The 21,315-nt window shown below is 41.8% G+C and overlaps 1 protein-coding gene across 3 annotated transcripts in view; it reads left to right on the top strand.

The window, feature by feature from the left end:
• The first annotated feature begins 8,228 nt into the window (after positions 1–8,228).
• MSH2 (mutS homolog 2) overlaps positions 8,229–21,315 on the top strand; it is an 87,342-nt gene continuing 74,255 nt past the window's right edge. For all 3 annotated transcript variants that reach the window (XR_003546815.1, XM_027765899.1, XM_006162350.3), the window contains exons 1-2: positions 8,229–8,457; positions 18,195–18,349. Coding sequence is in view for 2 of the 3 variants with exons in the window: in XM_027765899.1 (XP_027621700.1) it covers positions 8,247–8,457; positions 18,195–18,349 (366 nt within the window). In the remaining variant the exon portion in view is untranslated. The remainder of the gene's footprint in view (positions 8,458–18,194; positions 18,350–21,315) is intronic.

The following is a 21,315-nucleotide window of genomic DNA, read 5'->3' as shown; positions in this document are numbered from 1 at the left end:
GTCCAGCGACATAGCCATTACGCTAACTGCTGGTTCCCAATATGGAAATTCTTCACAGAAAAATCTAATAATATTTTGCTATTGGGTGTGTGTGCTCACCAGACAGGAAGAGAAAGAGAAAAATAATACTCAGGAGGTTTAGTCAGGATACTTGTAAGTTGTGACTAGCATGGGTAGCATATCAAGACCCTGTCTGACAGAGATAGGGTTGGTGGTGTATGCCTGTAGTCCAGCTACAGCAATTTAGGAGGCTGAGGCAGGAGAATTGTGATAGTGAGATCTTGTCTTACCTAAGTAAGTAAATAAATGTTAAAAACGGGGAACCAGCAGTTAACATAATGGCTATGTCGCTGGACTCCCACATAGTCGACCACGGTTCGTGTCCCGGACCCGGTGGCTTAAAACTCACGCCAGGCGCATGTGCGTGCGTGCCCAAGATCCCGAGAGGAGAACAGAGGAGAAAGGATGGTTTCTCTCTGTCTCCAGCAAGTAAACGTGCCCTATAGCAAAAATCTCTCTCAAGAAAAAAAAGAAAGAAAATAAAATATGGTTACGGGGCCAGCAGGTGGTGTGGTGGTTCATGGTGGTGGACTTCCATGTAGTAGATTGCAGTTCAAGGGCCGGACCTGGCAGCTTGCTTTCTCATTTTCCTTCTCTCTCTCACTCTATCCTCTGGTCAAGTTAAAATAAGTAAATAAATAAATAAAGTTAAATAATTATTTTTGGGATCGGCAGGTGGTATGGTGGTTAAGGGCACTGTACTCCCATATGGCCAACTGCAGCTTGATTCCTGGACCTGGTAGCTTGCTCTCTTACTCCCCCCGCCCCGTCTCTCTCACTTTGTCCCTCTCTGGTCAAGTAAAAATAAATAAAGTTAAATAAAATATTTCTTCAAAAATAAATATGGTAACTAGATTTAAAAATTTATTGGATTTCAGAAAAGTCATTATACATTTTTGCAACAGATAGTACTAGTTCATTTTTGCAAATACTAGAGTCTCACATTTATGTTATTGGTATGTCATTTAACAGGTGACAGTTCTAGCTTCATTCTTTTTTTTTTTTTTTGGAGAGGTTTTTGCTATAGGGCGTGCTCGCCAGACAGAGACAGACAGACAGAAAGCGAGAAATCACCCCCCAGGGGGGATGGCCACACCTCAGTCCCTTCTCTTCCATTCTCTTGGGATCTTGGGCATGCATGCGCACGCGCCTGATGTGAGTTTAAGCCACTGGGTCTGAGACTCGAACAGTGGTCGACTACGTGGGAGTCCAGCGACATAGCCATTACGTTAACTGCTGGTCCTAGTTCTAGCTTCATTCTAAAAAAAAGTGATTTGGTTGAGTTTTGGAGGTTTTACAAATTGAATGATGGAAGACCAAATTGCATTTTCACTATATTTTTCTTTAAAAAAAAAAAAAAACTTTTAAAGGGAAGGAATATGCATCAAGTTTGTGAAAAGTTCCATAAAATTTATGGTGATAGTGCTCAATAAGAATATCAGTGTCGGGACCAGCAGTTAGCATATTGGCTATGTCGCTGAACTTCCATGTAGTTGACTGCAGTTCGAGTCCCAGACCTGGTGGCTTAAAACGCACGCTGGGCGCGTGTGTGTGCGTGTCCAAGATCCCGAGAGGAGAATGGAGGAGAATGGATTGCGGCGTGACCATCCACCCTGGGGAGTGATTTCTCGTTTTCTGTCTATCTCTGTCTGCCTTGTGAGTGTACGTGCCCTATAGCAAAAACCTCTCCACCCGCAAAAAAGAATATCAGTGTCAACGGTGGTTTATAAGATTTCATGCTATTGATTTTGATCTGAATGATACTCCTTGGTCAGGGAGGCCCACTGAGGTTGATGACAACAAAATAAAGCATTGATCAAGTGAAACCCACGTTATTTGACACGAGAGAGTGCAGAAACATGGATCATCCATCATTCAAGCATTCACAACTACCAGAAGAAGTTGGGTTTGATATTTGGGTTTCTCATGAACTCAAGTTCGTTTGCCTGGCTATATAAACTACTGTGATATGCTGGGATCAGGAAGTGGCTTAGTAGTAAGGTGCTGGACTGCCAGATACCTGACTGTGGTTGAGTGTTGAACCTGGCAGTTTGGAACTCATGTTGGGTGTGTGCATGTGTGTGTATGTGTGTGTGTGTGTGTCTATCCAAAATCCCAAAAGGAAAAGGGAGATGGGATTGTGGTTTGGCTATGCCCTCTGGGGGTGATTTCTCACTTTTTGTCTGGTGATTAACATATGTGCACTATAGCAAAAATATCCCTTAAAAAAAGGCAAAAAACTGTGTGGTATCATGGTCAATTCAGATAAGACTGTAGGCTCCTTGTTCAGTTTTTGGCCGATATAAACAGGCTATTTTTTTTTTTCTTTTTTTTGAGAGGTTTTTGGTATAGGGCATGTGTGCTCGCCAGACAGACAGAAAGAGACAGAGAGACAGAAAGTGAGAAATCACCCCCCAGGGGGAATGGCCACGCCACAACCCCTTCTCCATTCTCTAGGGATCCTGGGCACACACGCACAGGCGCTCGCCGTAAGTTTAAGCCACTGGGTCCGGGACTCGAACCCCTATCAACTATGTGGAAGTCCAGCGACATAGCCATTAAGGCTAAATCCTGGGCTTCTTTTTTTTTTTTTTTTTTTAAGAATTATTTTTACTTAAGTTTTTAAATTTGACCAGAGCAAGGCAGAGTGAGAAAGAATGAGTGGGGAAGTGAAAGAGGAAGCTGCCAGGTCTGGAACTTGAATCGCAGTCGGCCATGTGGAAGTCTAGCATCCTTAAACACCACTCCACCTGCTGGCCCCCAGGTCCTTTTTTTTTTTTTTTTTTTGATAAAGAATTAAATTTATGCGTTTATTTATTTAAACTTGACCAGAGAGGGACAGAGTGAGAGAGAGAGAAAGGAAAGCAAGCTGCCAGGTCTGGGTCTCCAACTGCTCTAGGCCAGGTGGGAGTCCCGTGCCCTTAACCACCATACCACATGCCAGCCCCCCATGTTATTTTTATTTTTTAAGAAGTTTTTGCCTTAGGACATGTGCTCTTGCTAGAGAAGGACAGAGAGAATGAGAGGCAAAGTGAGAAATCACCACCCCAAGGAGAGATGGCCACTCTGCAATCCTGTCTCTATTGTCTTCCTGGGATCTTGGGCACACATGCACATAGACCAGGTGTAATTCTCAAGCCACTGGGTCCAGGAGTTGAACCATGGTTGTCCATGTGGGAGTCCAGCAATGTAACTGCTATGCCATCTGCTGGTCCCAAGACAGGTCCTCCTATAAATGAGGAATTAGGAAGCTCACTGAACGATGTAAAAAGGTTACAAAACAAAATGGGGACTATATTATTGTTTGATTTAATATATAAACAAATCACCTTTAAAAAACAAAGTCATGACTTTTCTGACAACCCTATATATATATATATGTATGTGTGTGAGAGAAATCACTTCCCCTCCATGGTGGATGGTCATGTCACCATTCCTTCTCTTCCATTCTCTTGTGATTTTGGGTGCACATGCGTACATCTGGAGTGTTTTTAAGCTACCAGTTTTGGGACTCCAACTGTGTGGTCACCTTGTGGAATCTAACACCTTAACCACCACACCATCTGCTGGCCCCCAGTAATTACTTATAATTTTTTTTGAAGAATTATTTATTTAATTTTGTTATTATTATTTTTAAAATTTGAACAGAGAGAGAGAGGAGAGAGAGAGAGAGAGAGAGAGAGAGAGTGAGAAAGCAGGCTGCCAGGTCTGGGACTTGAACTGTAGTCAACCATGTGGGGGTCACAGCGCTCTTAATCACCATGCCACCTGCTGGCCCCTTACATATAATTTTTATTATACTGGTGGGCAGTATTCTAGATTGGCCCCCAAGGTTCTCTACCCCGATGTATATACCCCATGTGTACATCAGTGTGGCAGAACCTGTTAGTCTGGTAGATTATCATACCCAAGGCTCAAGTTAATATGGCAAAGGTGAGAAAATTCTGTAGTAATTTAGACCCTTAATCAGTTTTTTTTTTAAAGAGCTTTTTGCTATTGAATGCACATGCTCGCCAGAGAGACAGAGACAGACAGAGAGCGAGAAATCATCCTCCAGGGGGGACCAGGAGATATGGCCATGCCGTAATCCTCTCTCCTCTAGGGATCTTGGGCATGAACGCACATGTACCCAGTGTGCTTTAATCCACTGGGTTCAGGACTCGAATCGTTGTCGACTACATGGGAGTCCAGCAATGTAACCATTATGCCATCTGCTGGTCCCAATCAGTTGATTTTTAATCATAAGGGAGATTATTCTAAGTGAGCTTCACCTAAGCAGGTAAAGATTTTTTTTTAAGAGGGTTTTTGCTATAGGGCACGTGCGCTTGCCAGACAGACAGAGACAGAAAGCGAGAAATCACCCCCCAGGGGGGCTGGCCATGCCGCAATCCCTTCTCCTCCATTCTCCTCTTGGGATCTTGGGCACGCACGCACACGCCCGGCATGAGTTTTAAGCCACTGGGTCCAGGATGTGAACCGTGGTCAATTACATGGGAGTCCAGTGACATAGCCATTACACTAACTGCTGGTCCCAACCAGGTTAATTTTTAAAAAAAAATTTTGCTATAGCGCATGTGTGTTTAGTGGGGGAGAGAGTGAGAAATCACCCCTGACTAGGGATGGTCATGCCACAATCTCTCCTCCATTCTCCTCTATGGGACTGGGTATGCATGAACACATGCCTGGCATGTTTTACAGAGTAAATTAAAGCACTTTAAAATTTGCTGAATATAGGTGGGCAGATGGTATGGTGGTTAAAGGCGCTGAACTGCCACATGGCTGATAGCACTGCTTTCTCACTTTCCCTCTTTCTCTATCCCTCTCTGGTTAAATTAAATAAATAAAGTTAAATAAAATAATTATTTAAAATAATTTGCTGAATACTTTCCCATACTTAGATGACTCAAAATCTTAATTATTTCTTTGAAGACCTTTTTTGTTAGGTACATCTACTTTTTTGCTCAGTATCTATATTAATGATAAAAATTTAACAGTCATTGGGGCCAGGTGGCGTCACTGCCCTCTGCCAAGGCTGACATGCTTGCAAGATTAATTTTCTAAACTTTATGCCCGTTAAAGTCTATCATAAATATTAATAACTTTCCAAAAGAAACAGCTACAAAACTCATGTTTAAAACACATTTTCTTTCTCAGTACAGTCTTGCTCAGATTTTGTGTGCATACAGATGGTTAAGCAAACAATTTGAAGCAAGAGTGAACCTCAAGTCTATTACTACTCTGTGATCTTCAGTAAGTTACTTGTCATCTCTGTCTTGCATTTTCACGTAAAACAAGAATTATAATTGTGAGTCCTTAATATCTACAGTAATACAAAAATAAAAAACCCCAGAAAATCAGTAAATTCTGATGAATGTTAGCCATTATTACTAACTACAGCTATCTTCTTTTCTTTCAGGTGCTTAGTAAGAGTGACTGGTGAACAGAGAAGTATTCCTGAAACAATGTAAGATGTACTACAATAGAGATATGAATGAGGTGAGGCCTCAGAAAATAATCAACTATTTACACCTGAGGAGACTGGATAGGCTTTTCAGAGACTTAGCTGGGGTAACCAGACGTTTTTAACACAGAAGACTGGGAAGGGCCATTATAATTTTGTGTTGAAGGCTTTGGCTGAAAGGGAAGGAAAGGACATTGCTCCAGATGTAGAGCAGAAGGAATGCTGCTGCTAAGCTGCTGGTGATGTCACTGGACAGGTGGTCTCTGCAGTCAGATGATCCAAATTTTCTCAGCTTGGAAGGAATATGTTTGAAAAACTCCCTTAGTGATTGTGTTGCTGAATTGGGTTTTGGGACCACTTCCATGGGGGAAGGGGTGAAACCAGAGAATGTAGTAACTTTTCTTTTTTTCGAAAGGAGAGGGCACGTGCGCTCCCCAGACAGACAGAGACATAGAGACAGAAAGCGAGAAATCACCCCCCAGGGGGGATGGTCACGCTGCAATCCCTTCTCCTCCATTCTCCTCTCGGGATCTTGGGCACGCACGCACACACCCCCGGCGTGAGTTTTAAGTCACCAGGTCTGGGACGCGAACTGCGGTCGACTACGTGGGAGTCCAGCGACATAGCCATTATGCTAACTACTGGTTCCCGATGTAGTAACTTTCCTAATGGAGTTAACTTTGCAGGCTGGATCCTAACCTCCTTTATTTATTTATTTATTTTCTTAAAAAGAATTATTTTATTTATTGTGTCGACGGAAAAAAAATAACCAACTGTAAAATTAATAATGAATAATTAATGCAGTTTATTTCTAAGCCAACTGTGAGTGAAGAGGCATACGTGCCTTTTCTCAGGGTGATCATGTACAGAGGTTCCTTTTATTTGCTTTTGAGATTGACAGACAACATTTAATGAAAAGATTTTCCATTGGTCTGGCCCAAAAAGGTGGGACATGTAGAAGGGGGGGCTTGTAGGTTATAGGTGGGTTCCACAATTCTTAGGTTGGTGATTGGAAGGGAAGATCCCTGTCTTGGTTAAAGAAAGGCTTAATCTACATCTCAAGGAAGAGGGAAGTTCTGTGTCTTGGGAAGAGATAAGCAAAAGAGTATACTCTAATTTTTGAAATATACATCTCAAAGATACTATGCCAGGAACAGGAGGTAGGAAGAATCCTGTTAATAGAAAAGAAATGGTCTGTTAATGTTTGTGGGCATGACTTCCCTAGTCCCCTTTTGAAAAGATTTTGGAAAAATAGGAAAAGTAGTCAGACTTCTGTCCACAATTGTCATTATTCTTTTTTTTTTGAAGTTGACCAGAGAGAGAAGGAGAGTGAGAAAGCAAGCTGCCGGTCTGGAACTCAAGCTGTGGTTAGTCATGTGGGAGTTCCCGCCATCACAGCCACCTTGCCACCTGCCAGCCCTTAACCTCCTTTAGGTCTTTGCACAACATTTTAAAAAGTTTCAATGCTCCCCCCCACTCCCTCACCCCCGATATATCTCTCTATATTTTTTACCCACTTATTTTCTGAAGCACCAATTCCTTTACTACTTTACTTATTATTTGAATCCATTCCCTAGAATGTAAGCAGAGCAAAGGCAGGGAATCTTCTTTCACTGGTGCTCCTCAGAGGCAAGAGTCTGCCACAGCACGCTGTAAAAATATGTTTTTGAGGGACCAGCAGTTAGTGTAATGGCTATGTCGCTGGACTCCCATGCAGTCGACTGCAGTCCGAGTTCCAGACTCAGCGGCTTAAACTAACCCGGGCGCGTGTGCATGCGTGCCCAAGATCCGTAGAGGAGAATGGAGAAGGGATTGCGGCATGACCATTCCCCCCTGGGGGGTGATTTCTCGCTTTCTCTCTCTCTGTCTCTTTTTGGCGAGCGTGCGCGCCCAATAGCAAAAATCTCTCCTCCCCCCCCAAAAAAAAAAATGTATGTTTTTGAATGGATTAATCAAATGTGCGTGAAGCAAGAATTTGTCTAGTAGGGAGTAATATGACTATGGAGAATAAACCTGTTACCCTGTTGGTAGTTTGCTTAAAAAAGGAAAAGGGAGATGGGACCAGCAGGTGGCGTGGTGGTTAAGGCGCTGGACATTCCCACATGGCTGACTACAGTTCGAGTCCTCAAGCTGGTGACTTGCTTTCTCACTTTCCCTCTTTCTCTCGCTCTCTGTGTATCTCTCTGGTCAAATTAAAATAAAATGGATGAATGAATAAAAGTAAATAGATATTTCTTAAAAGAAAAGGGAGACAACTGGAGAGGGGCACAATTTTAGAAAAAATACTGGGATGAAAAGAAAGAATAGTTTTTCTTCATTTCCGAGTTTATTTCTGATTTCACTCCCAAGCTTTCCACCTAGACGTCGACTTCCCTAGCCAACCCCAACTGTGCTCCACTCTGAGCAGCTGGAAAAAAAAATCACCTGAACAATGTCTTACACGATGCGGGTCCGCGCGAGACCTGGTCGCGAGCGTGCGCAGTAGACAGAGTCCCTAGCGTGAGCGGGAATCTGGACCGCGTCCGCTTATGATTGGCGCCCGCCGCAGCCTCCCTCCCACCGAAGCGCAGTGCTGGATGCTGATTGGGTGTATCTGCAGAGGCCGCGCACCGCCCAGGGCTGGGGGAGGGGAGGCGGGAAACGGCTTGCGGGCTGCCGGGTTGCACGTTTGGTTTTGTGCTGCGGTGGGGAGGGTCGGGTGGTGCTGCGGTGGGAAGGTTCGGAAATGGCGGTGCAGCCGAAGGAGACGCTGCAACTGGAGAGCGCAGCCGAAGTCGGCTTTGTGCGCTTCTTTCAGGGCATGCCGGAGAAGCCGACCACCACGGTGCGCCTTTTCGACCGCGGCGACTTCTATACTGTGCACGGCGAGGACGCGGTGCTAGCCGCCCGGGAGGTATTCAAGACCCAAGGGGTGATCAAGTATATGGGGCCTGCAGGTGAGGACTGAGATGGCGCGGCCTCGGGGCACGGTGGGAGGGCTAGTCTCTTCCCTCAGGAAGTGGGCGGTGAGCACTTTAAAGCACAGTTGCACGGGGGGTGGGGACGTCGGCGCCTCGGGAGGAATTTCGCTTCCTCCACCTCTTGCTTGGACAAGGAGGAACGGACCCCTGTTTAATACATTGCTGTATTATTTTTCCAGCTGTCGAGTAATTCGACAAACACCGCTAGATCTCTTCCATTACAGAGAACAAGGCAGAAACGAGATTTCGAATAGAAGGACATTTGAGAAACTCACCTACTTAATATTTAAAAAATAATTTTATTTAACATTCTTTCTTAATTTTGACCAGGAGAGAGAGGGGAAGTGAGAAAGCAAGCCGCGGCTCGGCTCGAACCACTGTTAGCCATATGGGAGTCCAGCACCCTTAACCACCACGCTACCACGCTCCCTACCTGCTGGCTATACCTCATCACAACTTTTTTTTTGAGAGGTTTTTTGCTATAGGGCGCGTCCGCTCGCCAGACAGACAGAGACATAGAGACAGAAAGCGAGAAATCACCCCCCAGGGAGGATGGTAACACCGCAATCTCCTCTCTTCCGTTCTCCTCTCGGATCTTGGGGACTCACGCACACGCGCCGGGCGTGAGTTTTAAGCCACTGGGTCCGGGACGCAAACCGCGGTCAACTACGTGGGAGTCCAGCGACATAGCCATTATGCTACTGTGGTGGTCCCACCCCCATAACTTTTTAAAGTTTATTCCTTCCACCGAAATCTCGAGAGGGAAATGGAGAAGGGGTTGCTGCATGGCCGTCCCCTTGGGTAGTGGGTGATGTCTTCTTTTAAAAAAAGATGTACTTATTTATTTCTTCATCTATCTATACCTACCCACCTATCTATATCTGTCTGTCAAAGATGTACTTATTTATTTCTTTATCTATCTATAACTTCCTATCTATCTATCTATCTATCTATCTATCTATCTATCTATCTATCTATCTATCTATCTATCTATCTATCTATCTATCTATCTATCTATCTATCTATCTATCTATCTATCTATCTATCTATCTATCTATCTATCTATCTATCTATCTATCTATCTATCTATCTATCTATCTAATTAACCAGAGAGAGAAACAAAAAGTGAGAAAGCAAGCCTCTAGTTCCAGGACTTGAATGGTAGTCAGCCATTGGGGGATGATTTCTTTTTCTCTTTGTCTTTCTCTGTCTCTCAGGCAAGTGCAGGGACCTATAGCCAACACAAAACAATTTAAAAAAAAAAAACAAAAAAACAAAAAAAACCATGGGGCCGGCAGGTGGCGCGGTGGATGCTTAAAAAAAAAAAAAAAAAAACCATGGGGCCGGCAGGTGGTGCGGTGGATGGGGCGCTGGACTCCCACATGGTCAACCACGGTTCAAGTCTCGGACCTGGTGACTTGCTTTCTCACTTCCTCTCTCTCTCTCTGTCTCTCTGATCAAACTGGAAAATAATAATGATAATAATAAATAAAGTTAAATAAAATAATTCTTAAAAAAAACCCAAAAACAAAAATAAAAAACACGTTTATTTCTTCCATGAGAGAGAGAAGAGAGAGGCGGGCACTCTTAACAGCACTTTCACTCCTCGATCCATCCTGAGCCCAAGCCAGCTGGGATCACTGGGTGTACAAGTACTAAGAACTGGGAGATCTTGTGCAAGAACCTTGGACCTTATCTTCTGGGTCCAGTGTCATGCCACTACATTGGGCCACTGGCTGGCTCCTCCCAGATAATTTGGTTCATAAACACACCATTTATACTATTGGTCCGGTTCAGGGACCTGTATTGGGCTACTATTGAGGGATTGTAGTGGGTAAATGGAATGGATTGGATTCATAAAAGCTGTCTTAGGTTTCAGCTCACCATTGAGTACCCTTTGTTTTCGCCTGGCCTGGCTCTGTCTATGCATTGTCATCTGGAGATTTACAAACTTCTCACTTTATGTGGATTTGATACTCTAGATTTCTTTCCTCTTTGGGTCCCTTGCTTTTTTATTTCAGTTAAGGAGTTGCACGGATGCCAGGTGCTACTGGGATGTTATTGATAAAGATTCATTAGACTGGAATTTATTGTCAGGCAGGGTTATGGACACTGAATGAAAAGGCATTATCTCTGCCTTCATATAGTTCAGTTCAATTTAGTATAGAGCAAGTCAGAAACACAATTGGATTTTGGTATTCTTGTGGGATTCCTCCTATATATAAGGAAAAAGTTAAATTGAAGGAAATGTGAAGTTGCTGCTGATGTGTCCATTGTAGTTAGGCCTAGGATGGTTGTGTGTGTACTGAACATGAACGGACTGTATTGTTACTTCAAAACAGTGTATCAACTATTTACATTACATTTATATTAGGGATTTTTAAATATTCGTTAATTATTATTATTATTATTTTAATTCACCAGAGAGACAGAGAAAAAGGGAAAGTGAAAAAGCAAGCCACCAGGTACTGGACTCAAACTGTATTCTCACTTTTTGTCTCTGTTTCTCTGCCAAGCGCACATGCCCTGTAGTAAAAATCTCTAAAAATAAACAAGTAAATAAAGATTGTATATAGTTATGGGTGGCTTTGTAGCTAATGGTCTCAGTTACTTTCAGATTTTAAAGTGATGTGAATCCTGCTATTCAAGAGTAGTATACACAGCTCTCTGATCTTTGTATTCATCGTAGGATAGTCTTGGACTTTAAAATGATGTTAAAAGTTAAAAACGTGTCCAGCAGGTGATATGGTAGTAAACGGGCTGGATTCCCATGTGGCTGACCTTTCTTTTGGTTTGCTTAAGAATTATTTTATTTAACTTTATTTATTTTAATTTGACAAGAGAGAGACAGAGCAAGGGGAGGGGAAATGAAACAGCAAGCCACCAGGTTTGGGATTCAAACCAAACTGGTTGGCTATGTGGGAGCCCAGCCCCCTTAACCACCACTCCATCTGCTGGCCCCACCATTGTTCACATCCCAGACCCGGTGGCTTGAAAATCATGCCAAGTGTGTACATGCCCAAAATCCTGGAAAGAGAAGGGATTGTGGTATGGCCATCCACCCTGGGGATGGTTTCTCACTTTCGCTCTCTGTCTCTCTGGCAAGCACACATGCCCCATGACGAAAACCTGAATTAAAAAAAAAGTACAAGACTTATACATTTGTATAATTTGTTTTTCCAAGAATCTATTAATAGTTCTAATATTTTTACTTTTTTATCTAGATTATGAGATGAATAACAAATGCTAAGTATTACATCTATTTTTGTTTAATTTTGTTCATTGACAGAGGGAGGCAGAGTTCTCTTTAGTAGGGTGTGGTCAACACTACAATACTTTTCTCCGTCTCTCCATCCTGTCAAGATTTGGAGCATGAGTCAAGGCTCTGGTGTAGTATTTTTTTTTTTTTTTTTTAATTTATTTAGTTTTGTTTATTCAGTAAGTTGTTTTAATTTGACCAGAGATAGAGAAAGTGAGAATGCAAACCGCCAGGTCCAGGACTCTGAATCGTGGTCAGCCATGTGGGAATGTCCAGCACCTTAACCACCACACTACATACTGGTCCCATGGTACAGTATTTGAATTGCAGTTATCTATGTGGGATCTGGTTCCCTTAACCACTATGCTGTATAGTTGGCCTTCATATCCTTTTTTTTTTTTTTTTTCTCTGCAGGGCCATGCATAGGGTGCACTCGGAGGGGATGGAGACAGAGAGAAAGCAAGAAAGCACCCCTCAGGGGACGACAGTACTGCAATCCCTTTTCCTCCATTCTTTTAGGATTTTGGGCATGCACTGGTGCCCAGTGTTATTTTCAAACTGCTGGGTCTGGGACTTGAGCATGCAGTTGGCCGTGTGAGATCCAGTTGCCTTAACCAGTATACCACCTACTGGCCTTTTCATTTATTTTTCAAGTAAAAAAATTTTTTTTTAATAATTTTAAAAATTTAACTTTATTTATTTACATTTAGTTTGACCAGAGAGGGACATAAGGAGAGACATAGAGAGTGGCAAAGTGAGAAAGCAAGCCACCAGGTCTGGGACTTGAACCATGGATGGCCATGTGGGAATCCAGTGCCCTTAACCACCATTCCACCTGCCGGCTCCTTAAGTAAAAATTAAAAAAAAAAATTTTGTTTTCTTTTCCATAGGGCTCTTGTGCTCACCAATGAGAGACAGAGAGAGAGGAAATCTCGTGAGAGAGGGAGGCTTGTTGGAGAGACAGAGAGAAAGAGAAAGTGAGAAATCACCCCCTGGGGGTGGCCATGCCACAATCCCTTATCCATTCTCTGGGAATGTTGGTAAGCATCCCCTCGCAGAGTTTGGTCAAGCCACAATCAGAATCCCAGGCACTGTGTGCCTGGCATGTTTTTCAAGTCACACATGTGAGGCATGAGTTTTAAGTCACTAGGTCAGGGACTTGAACTCTAGTCGACTACATGCGAGTCTAGCAATGTAATCGTTATGCCATTTACTGGTCCCAGTCTTTAAGCCTCCAGACTGGAACTATGGAGTTGACCATGTGGGATCCAGCTCCATGTCACCTGCTAGGCTAAAACTTCTTTTGTGTGTGTGTGTGAGGGTTATACACATCTTTAAATGCATGGTCACAGACTAAAACATCCAGTGCCTAATGATTTCTCTGAAAACTCCTATAATGTTAAATTTAGAAGTGGGACCAGCAGTTGTCGTAATGGCTATGTTGCTGGACTCCCATGTAGTAGACCACGGTTCGAGTCCTGGTGCGGTGGCTTAAACTCATGCTTGGAGCATGTGCATATGTGCCCAAGATCCTGAGAGGAGAATGGAGGAGAGGGGATTGCGGTGTGGACATCCCTCCCGGCGGGTGATTTCTTGCTTTCTCAAATCTCTCTGTCTCTCCTGGTGAGCACACGTGTTCTATAGCAAAAACCTTTCAAAAAGAAAAAAAAAAAAGCAACAGCTTCAGAATATTATATTGGTTGTAACTACTTGCTGAGCTTTTGTAATGAGTACAAAATCCAAAGGAGCAGCCTGTGTATACTCTTAACACTTGGTTCACTCGCATTTCAGTTTTGACTAAGCTTCAAGTAAAGCAATGGAATAGTATATAGAACTCTTAGTTCTTAATGTGATTTAATTCTGTCAAGGTCCTTGAATTTTTTTTTTTTTTTTTGGAGAGTTTTTCTATAGGGCTCATGCACTCCCCAGACAGACAGAGAGAGACAGAGAGAAAATGAGGGATCACCCCCCGGGGCAGGGTGGGGAATGGCCACGCCGCAATCCCTTCTCCGTTCTTCTCGGGATCTTGGGCACGCACGCAAACGTGCCTGGCATGAGTTTTAAGCCACCGGGTCTGGGACATGAACCGCGGTTGACTACATGGGAGTCTAGCGACATAGCCATTACGCTAACTGCTGGTCCCGAGGTCCATGAATTTTTTTTAAAAAATTATTTGTTTAAAAAAAAATTATTTGTTTTTATTTATTCATTCATTTTTAAAATATGACCATAGAGAGAGAGTAGGAGAGAGAGGGAGAGAGAAAGTGAGAAAGTAAGCCACCAGGTCTGGGACTCAAACCAAGGTCGGCCATATGGGAGTGCCCAGAGCCTTAACCACCATGCCACCTGCTGGTCCCCCAAGGTCTATGAATTTATCATTAACTTTTATTTAGGCACAATTTTTGTCCTTTCAATTTTAAGAATTATTTTATTAACTTTATTTTTTTTTTAAGAATTATTTTATTAACTTTATTTACTTATTTTAATTTGACTAGTTAAGGAAAGAGCCTGAGTGAGTGAGTGAGAAAACAAGCTGCCAGGCTTGGGACCCAGACCATGGTCGGCTATGTGGGAGTCTAGTCCCCTTAACCACCACACCACCTGCTGGCCCGTCTTTTCAACCTTGTATTAAAATAACATCTCTTTCCTACACAAATTCTTTTGTGACCCAGATGTTAACTTTTTTTTTTTTTTTTTTTGAGAGGTTTTCCCTATAGGGCGCGTGCGCTCGCCAGACAGACAGAGAGAGACAGAGAGACAGAAAGCGAGAAATCACCCCCCAGGGGGGATGGTCACGCTGCAATCCCTTCTCCTCCATTCTCCTCTCGGGATCTTGGGCATGCACACGCACCCAGCGTGAGTTTTAAGCCACCGGGTCCAGGACGCAAACCGCGGTCGACTACGTGGGAGTCCAGCGACATAGCCATTACGCTAACTGCTGGTTCCCAACCCAGATGTTAACTTAAGGTCAAGATGGGAAAGAAAAACTACTGAGATGAGTGTTTTTACAGTTTGCCAGTCCCAGAGTAGATAGTAAAGAATATTTTACGGATGGAAAGTTTGACACCCAGTGTTAGGGAGTCTGTTGAGAAGAGGAGTTTCCTGTGTAGTACTTGTAACTACCTGATATTGGATTTAAGAGTTAGACACAAGTGCTACATACAAGTTTTACGTCATTTAATTTTTACTTATGCTTCTTTGTGTTCAATATTTATTATTATTTTTTAGATTTTTATAGGGCATGTGCACTTGCTGTAGAGACAGAGAGTGAGAAATCATCCCTGTTGGGGGATGGCCATGCCACAGTCTCTTCTTGGGTTTTTAGGCACACATGAATAGGCACGCTGTGTGAGTTTTAAGCCGCTGGGTCCAGGACTCAAACCGTGGTCAACTGTGGGAGTCCAGCAAGGTAACCTTTATATGATCTGCTGGTCGCTGTATTTGATATCTATACTTCATGTGCTCCATGGTTAAATTTAAGTAGAATCTTTCATAAGATCCAGAAATTGTCAGAATAATTCATCTAAAACCATCTGTATTACCTCTAAGTGAGTAATTGGTATTGCCTATTATATAAAAATTGAGCTTTTATTTATTTTTAAGAGGTTTTTGCCTTAGGGCATGTGTGCTCACTGGAGAGAGATAGTGAGAAGGAAAGTTAGCAGACAACCCTAGGGGGGTGGCCCTGCTGTATTATTCTCTTTTCCATTTTCCTCTCAGGATCTTGGACATACATGTACACATGCCTGGCATGATGATTTATTGCCTATTATATAAAAATTGAGCTTTTATTTATTTTTAAGAGGTTTTTGCCTTAGGGCATGTGTGCTCACTGGAGAGAGATAGTGAGAAGGAAAGTTAGCAGACAACCCTAGGGGGGTGGCCCTGCTGTATTATTCTCTTTTCCATTTTCCTCTCAGGATCTTGGACATACATGTACACATGCCTGGCATGATGATTTCTTTTTTTTTGGGGAGAGGTTTTTGGTATAGAGTGTGTGCACTTGCCAGAAAGACAGAGAGACAGAAAGCAAGAAATCTCTCCCTAGAGGGGATGGCTACGCTGTAATCCCTTCTCCATTGTTTGATCATTACTTTTTTTCCCCCATAGGGCGAGTACACTATCCTGAGAGTGATATTTTTTTTTGGAAAGAGAGAAATCACCCTCTGCGGGGGATGACCATGCATTCGTCCCTTTTCCTGTCTCCTCTGGGATTTTGGGCATGTACACACATATGTGTGTAAGCCACTGGGTCCAGGAATTGAACTGTAATTGACCATGTAAGAGCCCAGCATTTTAACCACTATGTCACCTGCTGTCCCCTCATTTGATTCTTAATCTCATCGGTATCTGGATACCTGTACATGTGCCCAGTGTATTTTTCTTTTCTTTCTTTGTGTGTGTATGTGTGTGTGTGTATCTGTGTGTGTGTTCAATATAGGATGTGTGTGCTTCCCAGGGTGAGAGAGCCAGTAGGAAAGTGGAAATATGAGAATACAACACCCCGGGGAGGATGGCCACACTGCATTCTCTTTTCCACTATCTTTTTCGGATTTTGGGTGTGCGTGCATACACGGACTTGCGTGCATACAGGGGCTTGCGTGTGTACACTTGTGTGCGTGCACACACACCTGCCTCATCTGTTTTTCAAGCTGCTGCAACTGAGACTCAAGCTACACTGTTACATATGTGGAATTTAGCTGCCTGGACCACCATGCCACGTGCTGGCCCATCCAATGTGTTTTTGGAGCTGCCAGAGTTAGAACTTAAATCCTGATGGGCCATCTGTGATCTTGATTCTTCATGGTACTTAACTGCTGTGCTACATAACTAGCCCTGTCCTGTGGAGGTTTTAACAGGAGGGTTGCCTCTACCCATGAGGGTACTCTACTCCCTCTTATTTGTGACAACCTTCATCTCTCCAGACATTGCCAGATATTTCCTAGGGGAGCAGAATCACCCCCAATTGAGGACTAATAATCTAAAATAAAGATCAGAAAGTTTGAACACTCTTCGTGTTGAATTGATAGGGGAAATAGATGTATACTTTATGAGTGGTAGTATTAATTGGCAAAGCCAGCCAAGAGGGATAATTTAGCAATATTTAACAAAGTAACATATCCTAGGGCTGGCAGTTGGCATGGTGGTTGACACTGGATTCTCAACACTGGATTCTGACTGTGGTTTGAGTCCTGGACCTCGTAGCTTGCTTTCTTGCTTTCCCTTTCTCTCTCTGTCTGATCAAATTAAACAATAACAACAAATGTAATTAAATAAATCTTAAGAAAATCCTGATAAAGTCCAATTTGAGACGTTATCTTAAAGATATGCAGTAGCTGCACATTTGGAGAATGAAGCATGTACAAGGTTATTCATATAGTATTGTGATAGCATAAGAGTATGGGCCTACCTATCTCAGTAAGAGGCAAATTATAGAACATTCTTACAGTCATTGGAATTTTTGCAGCTGTAAACAGGACATAACATACTAATAGAATATTCTCCAAGATATATTAGAGTTTAGGAAATGTTATGGAATAGTATGTGTAGTTTCTAACTACTTATGTAAAAAAGGAGAGGAATTAAAAAAAAAAAATGACTTATTTAATCCCATTTGTTATTTTTAAAATTTGACCAGAGAGAGAAATAGACAAAGGTAGTGTGAGAAAGTAAGCTCCAGGTCCAGGACTCCAACCATGGTTGGTCATGTGGGAATCTAGAGTGAGCAATAAATCAACCCCCCCTCCCCATGGGGGATATTCACAGCGCAATCCCTTCGTTCTTCTCTTGGGATTCTGGGGTTGTAGGCACACATGCCTGGCAGGAGTTTCAAGCTGCAGGGTCTGGGACTTGAGCTGTGTTTGGCCATGGGGGAGTCAAGCGCCCAAACCACTACATTGCCTTCTAGCCCTGCAGTGATACAGTTTTGATATGGGTCTGTAAGCAGTACTTGTATTATGGTGTCTGTGCTGTCAAACCTCTCTGCTAATATTAATCAGTATTTATAGCTGCTCCCCATCACTCACATCACCCCCTCAGGTCCACTTCAGATCATCAGTGGTTAGAGTCTCATAAAGAAAGCGCAACCCAGATCTCTTATACTCATAGTTCCCTAAGGGTTCGTGCACCTAAGAATCTAATGTACCACTGGTCTAACGAGGTAGAGCTCAGATGGTAATTTGAACAGTGGAGCAGTTGTAAATATAGATGAAGCTTTGCTCACTTTCCTGCTGCTCATCTTCTGCTTTGAGATTCCTTTCCTAGCAGGTCAAGGACTGCTACTGGTTGGGGGCACTTGTTCTAGAACATATTATATAGTAGGTAAACAAACTTGATAAACTGTTGAATGAATGAACGAATGACGGAACACTAATTTAGAGAAATATTGTTAGGTGCTTGAATACTTATTACCTCAATTATGTAATGTTTATTTTTAACTTATTTTTTGTTTTAGGTGCAAAAGATCTCCAGAGTGTTGTGCTTAGTAAAATGAATTTTGAGTCTTTTGTAAAAGATCTTCTTTTGGTTCGTCAGTATAGAGTTGAAGTTTATAAGAATAGAGCTGGAAATAAGGCATCTAAGGAAAATGATTGGTATTTGGCATTTAAGGTAATTAATTATCTTTTTAATTTTTTTAAGCATAGAAAAATTAGAAATGTGAAGAATTTGATTGTTTTTTAAATTATTAATTTAATTTATTATTATTTAATTTGCTACAGAGAAACATGCACTCACGAGAGAGAGAGAGACAGAGAGAGGAAGAGCGAGAAAGCAAGCTGCCAGGTGTGGGATTAATCTGTGGTTGACCATGTGGGAGTCTAGCATCTTTTTTCTTTTTTTTAAGGAATTATTTTATTTACTTTTATTTATTTCAATTTGATCAGAGAGGGACAGAACAGTAGAGAGACAGACAGAGAAAAGGAAAGTGAGAAGGAAGCAAACTGCCAGGTATGGGAATTGAACCGCAGTTGGTCATGTGGGAGTTCAGCACTTTAGATCACCATGCCCCCTGCCAGCCCCTGGGAGTCTAATCTAGCACTTTAACCACCATGCCACCTGCTGACCGCTCAACTGGGTTTTAATATTTTAAATCAGGTTTGAGAAATATCTATGTAATTTAGCTTGTGGGTTTTTTTTTTTTTTTTGTTTGTTTGTTTGTTTGTTTTTTAGTTACAGTTTAATATCAATTTAGAAATTTACTAGGTTTTCATTATAAGATGAATGACCCGCAGGTGGTGTGGTGGTTAAGGTGCTGGACACTCCCACATGGCCCACTGTGGTTCAAGCACTAGACTTGGTGGCTTGCTTTCTCACTTTCTCTCTCTTGTCAAATTAAAAGAAATGAATGAATAAATAAAATTAAATAATTATTTTTTAAAAAATAATGAATTGTGACTAGTCTAAGCTTTGTTACTATAGATAATAACCTGAGCATAAAGTTGATGACCATCATTACACAGGATTTGATTTTACTATTTTGAATTTTTTCGTAAAATTTTTTATAAATTAACTTATTTAACTTTATTTATTTATTTTAATTTGGCCAGAGAGGGACAAAGAGAGAGAGAGAAAGCTAGCTGCCAGGTCTGGGATGCAAGCCATGGTCAACCATGTAGGAGTCTAGTGCCCCCAACCGCCATGCAACCTGTTGGCCCCTAAAATTTTTGTTTGTTTAAAAATTATTTAATTTAAATTTTATTCATTCATTTATTTAAATAATTATTTATTTAATTTTAAAATTCATTCATTTATTTTAATTTGACCAGAGAGAGACACACATATATAGAGAGAGGGAAAGTGAGAAAGCAAGCTGCCAGGTCTGGGACTCGAACTGCAGTCAGCTGTGAGAGTCCAGTACTTTAACAATCGTGCCACTTTCTGGCCACTCCCATGAAAATTTTGAAAAATATTCTTTATTTTATTTATTTATTTTTTTGAGAGGTTTTTGCTATAGGGCACGTGTACTCGCCAGAAAGCAGAAAGACAGGGACAGAAAGACAGAAAGTGATAAATCACCCCCCAGAGGGGATGGCTACACCTCAGTCCCTTCTCTATTCTCCTCTGGGGATGAATGCACATGCACTTCATGTAAGTTTAAGCCACCCCGTCTGGGACTTGAACAAAAATCTTTATAAATTATTAAAATGAATTGTTTATTTTATTTATTATTATCTTAAAATTTGACCAGAGGTTTGGGGGAGTGAGAAAGCAAGCTTCCCTTTCCTGGACTCAAACCACAGTCCAGCACCTTAGCCACTATACTACCTGCAGGTTCCAGAACTATGTGCATTTTTACAGATAAATATAGTGATTTAGAGATAGGACTTTCCAAGATCAATAATTGACCTAATAAAACAGCTCTCCTTTGTGATATTGGTAGTAGAGAAAATACTGGTATGTATAATTGTTAGGTAGTTTGACAGAAAGTAGAAATTTAAGCATAGTGTTAATAAGATTACCAGTTTGGGGACAGTGGGCGGCATAGAGGATAATGTGGCTGGATCCTACATGGCTGGCTGCGTGATTCAATTCCTGAGTCTGGAGGTTTCCGTGCATGTGCATCCCTGCCCAAAATCCCTAGAGGAGATTGGAGTATAAAGGATTGAAATGTGACCATCCTTCGGGGTAGATGATTTCTCACTTTTTCTCTTCGTGTGTCTCTGTTTCTCTAGTGAGCACATGCTCACTGTGACAAAAATCTATTAAAATAAATAAAAAGATGATAGGGGAGTCGCAGGTAGCATGGTGGTTAAGGTGTTGGACATTCCCACATGGGCGACCACAGTTTGAGTCCTGGACCCGATCGCTTGCTTTCTCACTTTCTCACTTCTCTCTCTCTCTCTCTGTCTTTCTTGTCGAATTAAAATAAATGAATGATTAAATAAATATATTTTTTAAAAAAGACGATCAACTTGGGTAATTTTATTATTGTGTACATAAAGCCAGCTCCCAAATTTCAAACTGAAAATCACTTTGATATATTTAATTTTAATTGTGCCTGTGTATTCATTAAATAATTGGAAAAGGATGGAGGATACTTTAATTAGGATATCTGATTACAGGCTTTTTTTTTTTTTTTAAAGGTAATTTAGCTGAAAAAAAAAAAAGATAATTTTGCTGTAGGGCTTGTGAACTTGCTGGAGAGGTAGAGAGACAGACAGAAAGCAAGAAGTCACATCCCCAGGTGGTGATAGTCATGCCGCAGTCCCTTCTCCTCCATTCTCCTCTTGGGGTCCCGGGCATGCATGCACATGTTCCTGGAATAAATTTTTAAGTTGCCGGGTCTGGAACTTAAGCTGCAGTTGATTACATGAGAGTCCAGTGACATAACCATCTGCTGGTCTGACAAGCATTTTATTTATTTATTTAAAATAATTTTTTATTTAATTTTATTTATATTAATTTGACCAGAGATGGACAGAGAGAGAGAAAGTGAGAAAGCAAGCTGCCAGGTTCAGGACTTGAACCGTAGTTGGTCATCTGGGAGTTCAGTGCCCTTAAGTACCACATCACCTGCCGGGCCCTTTATCTTTTAAAGAAAGTATCTTTTTTTTTTTTTTTTTTTTAAGAGAGTT

This window comes from Tupaia chinensis, unplaced genomic scaffold (genome assembly GCF_000334495.1).
Source record: "Tupaia chinensis unplaced genomic scaffold, TupChi_1.0 Scaffold139917_1, whole genome shotgun sequence".
Taxonomy (NCBI): Eukaryota; Metazoa; Chordata; class Mammalia; order Scandentia; family Tupaiidae; genus Tupaia; species Tupaia belangeri.
This window is presented reverse-complemented; position numbering and strand designations above follow the sequence as displayed.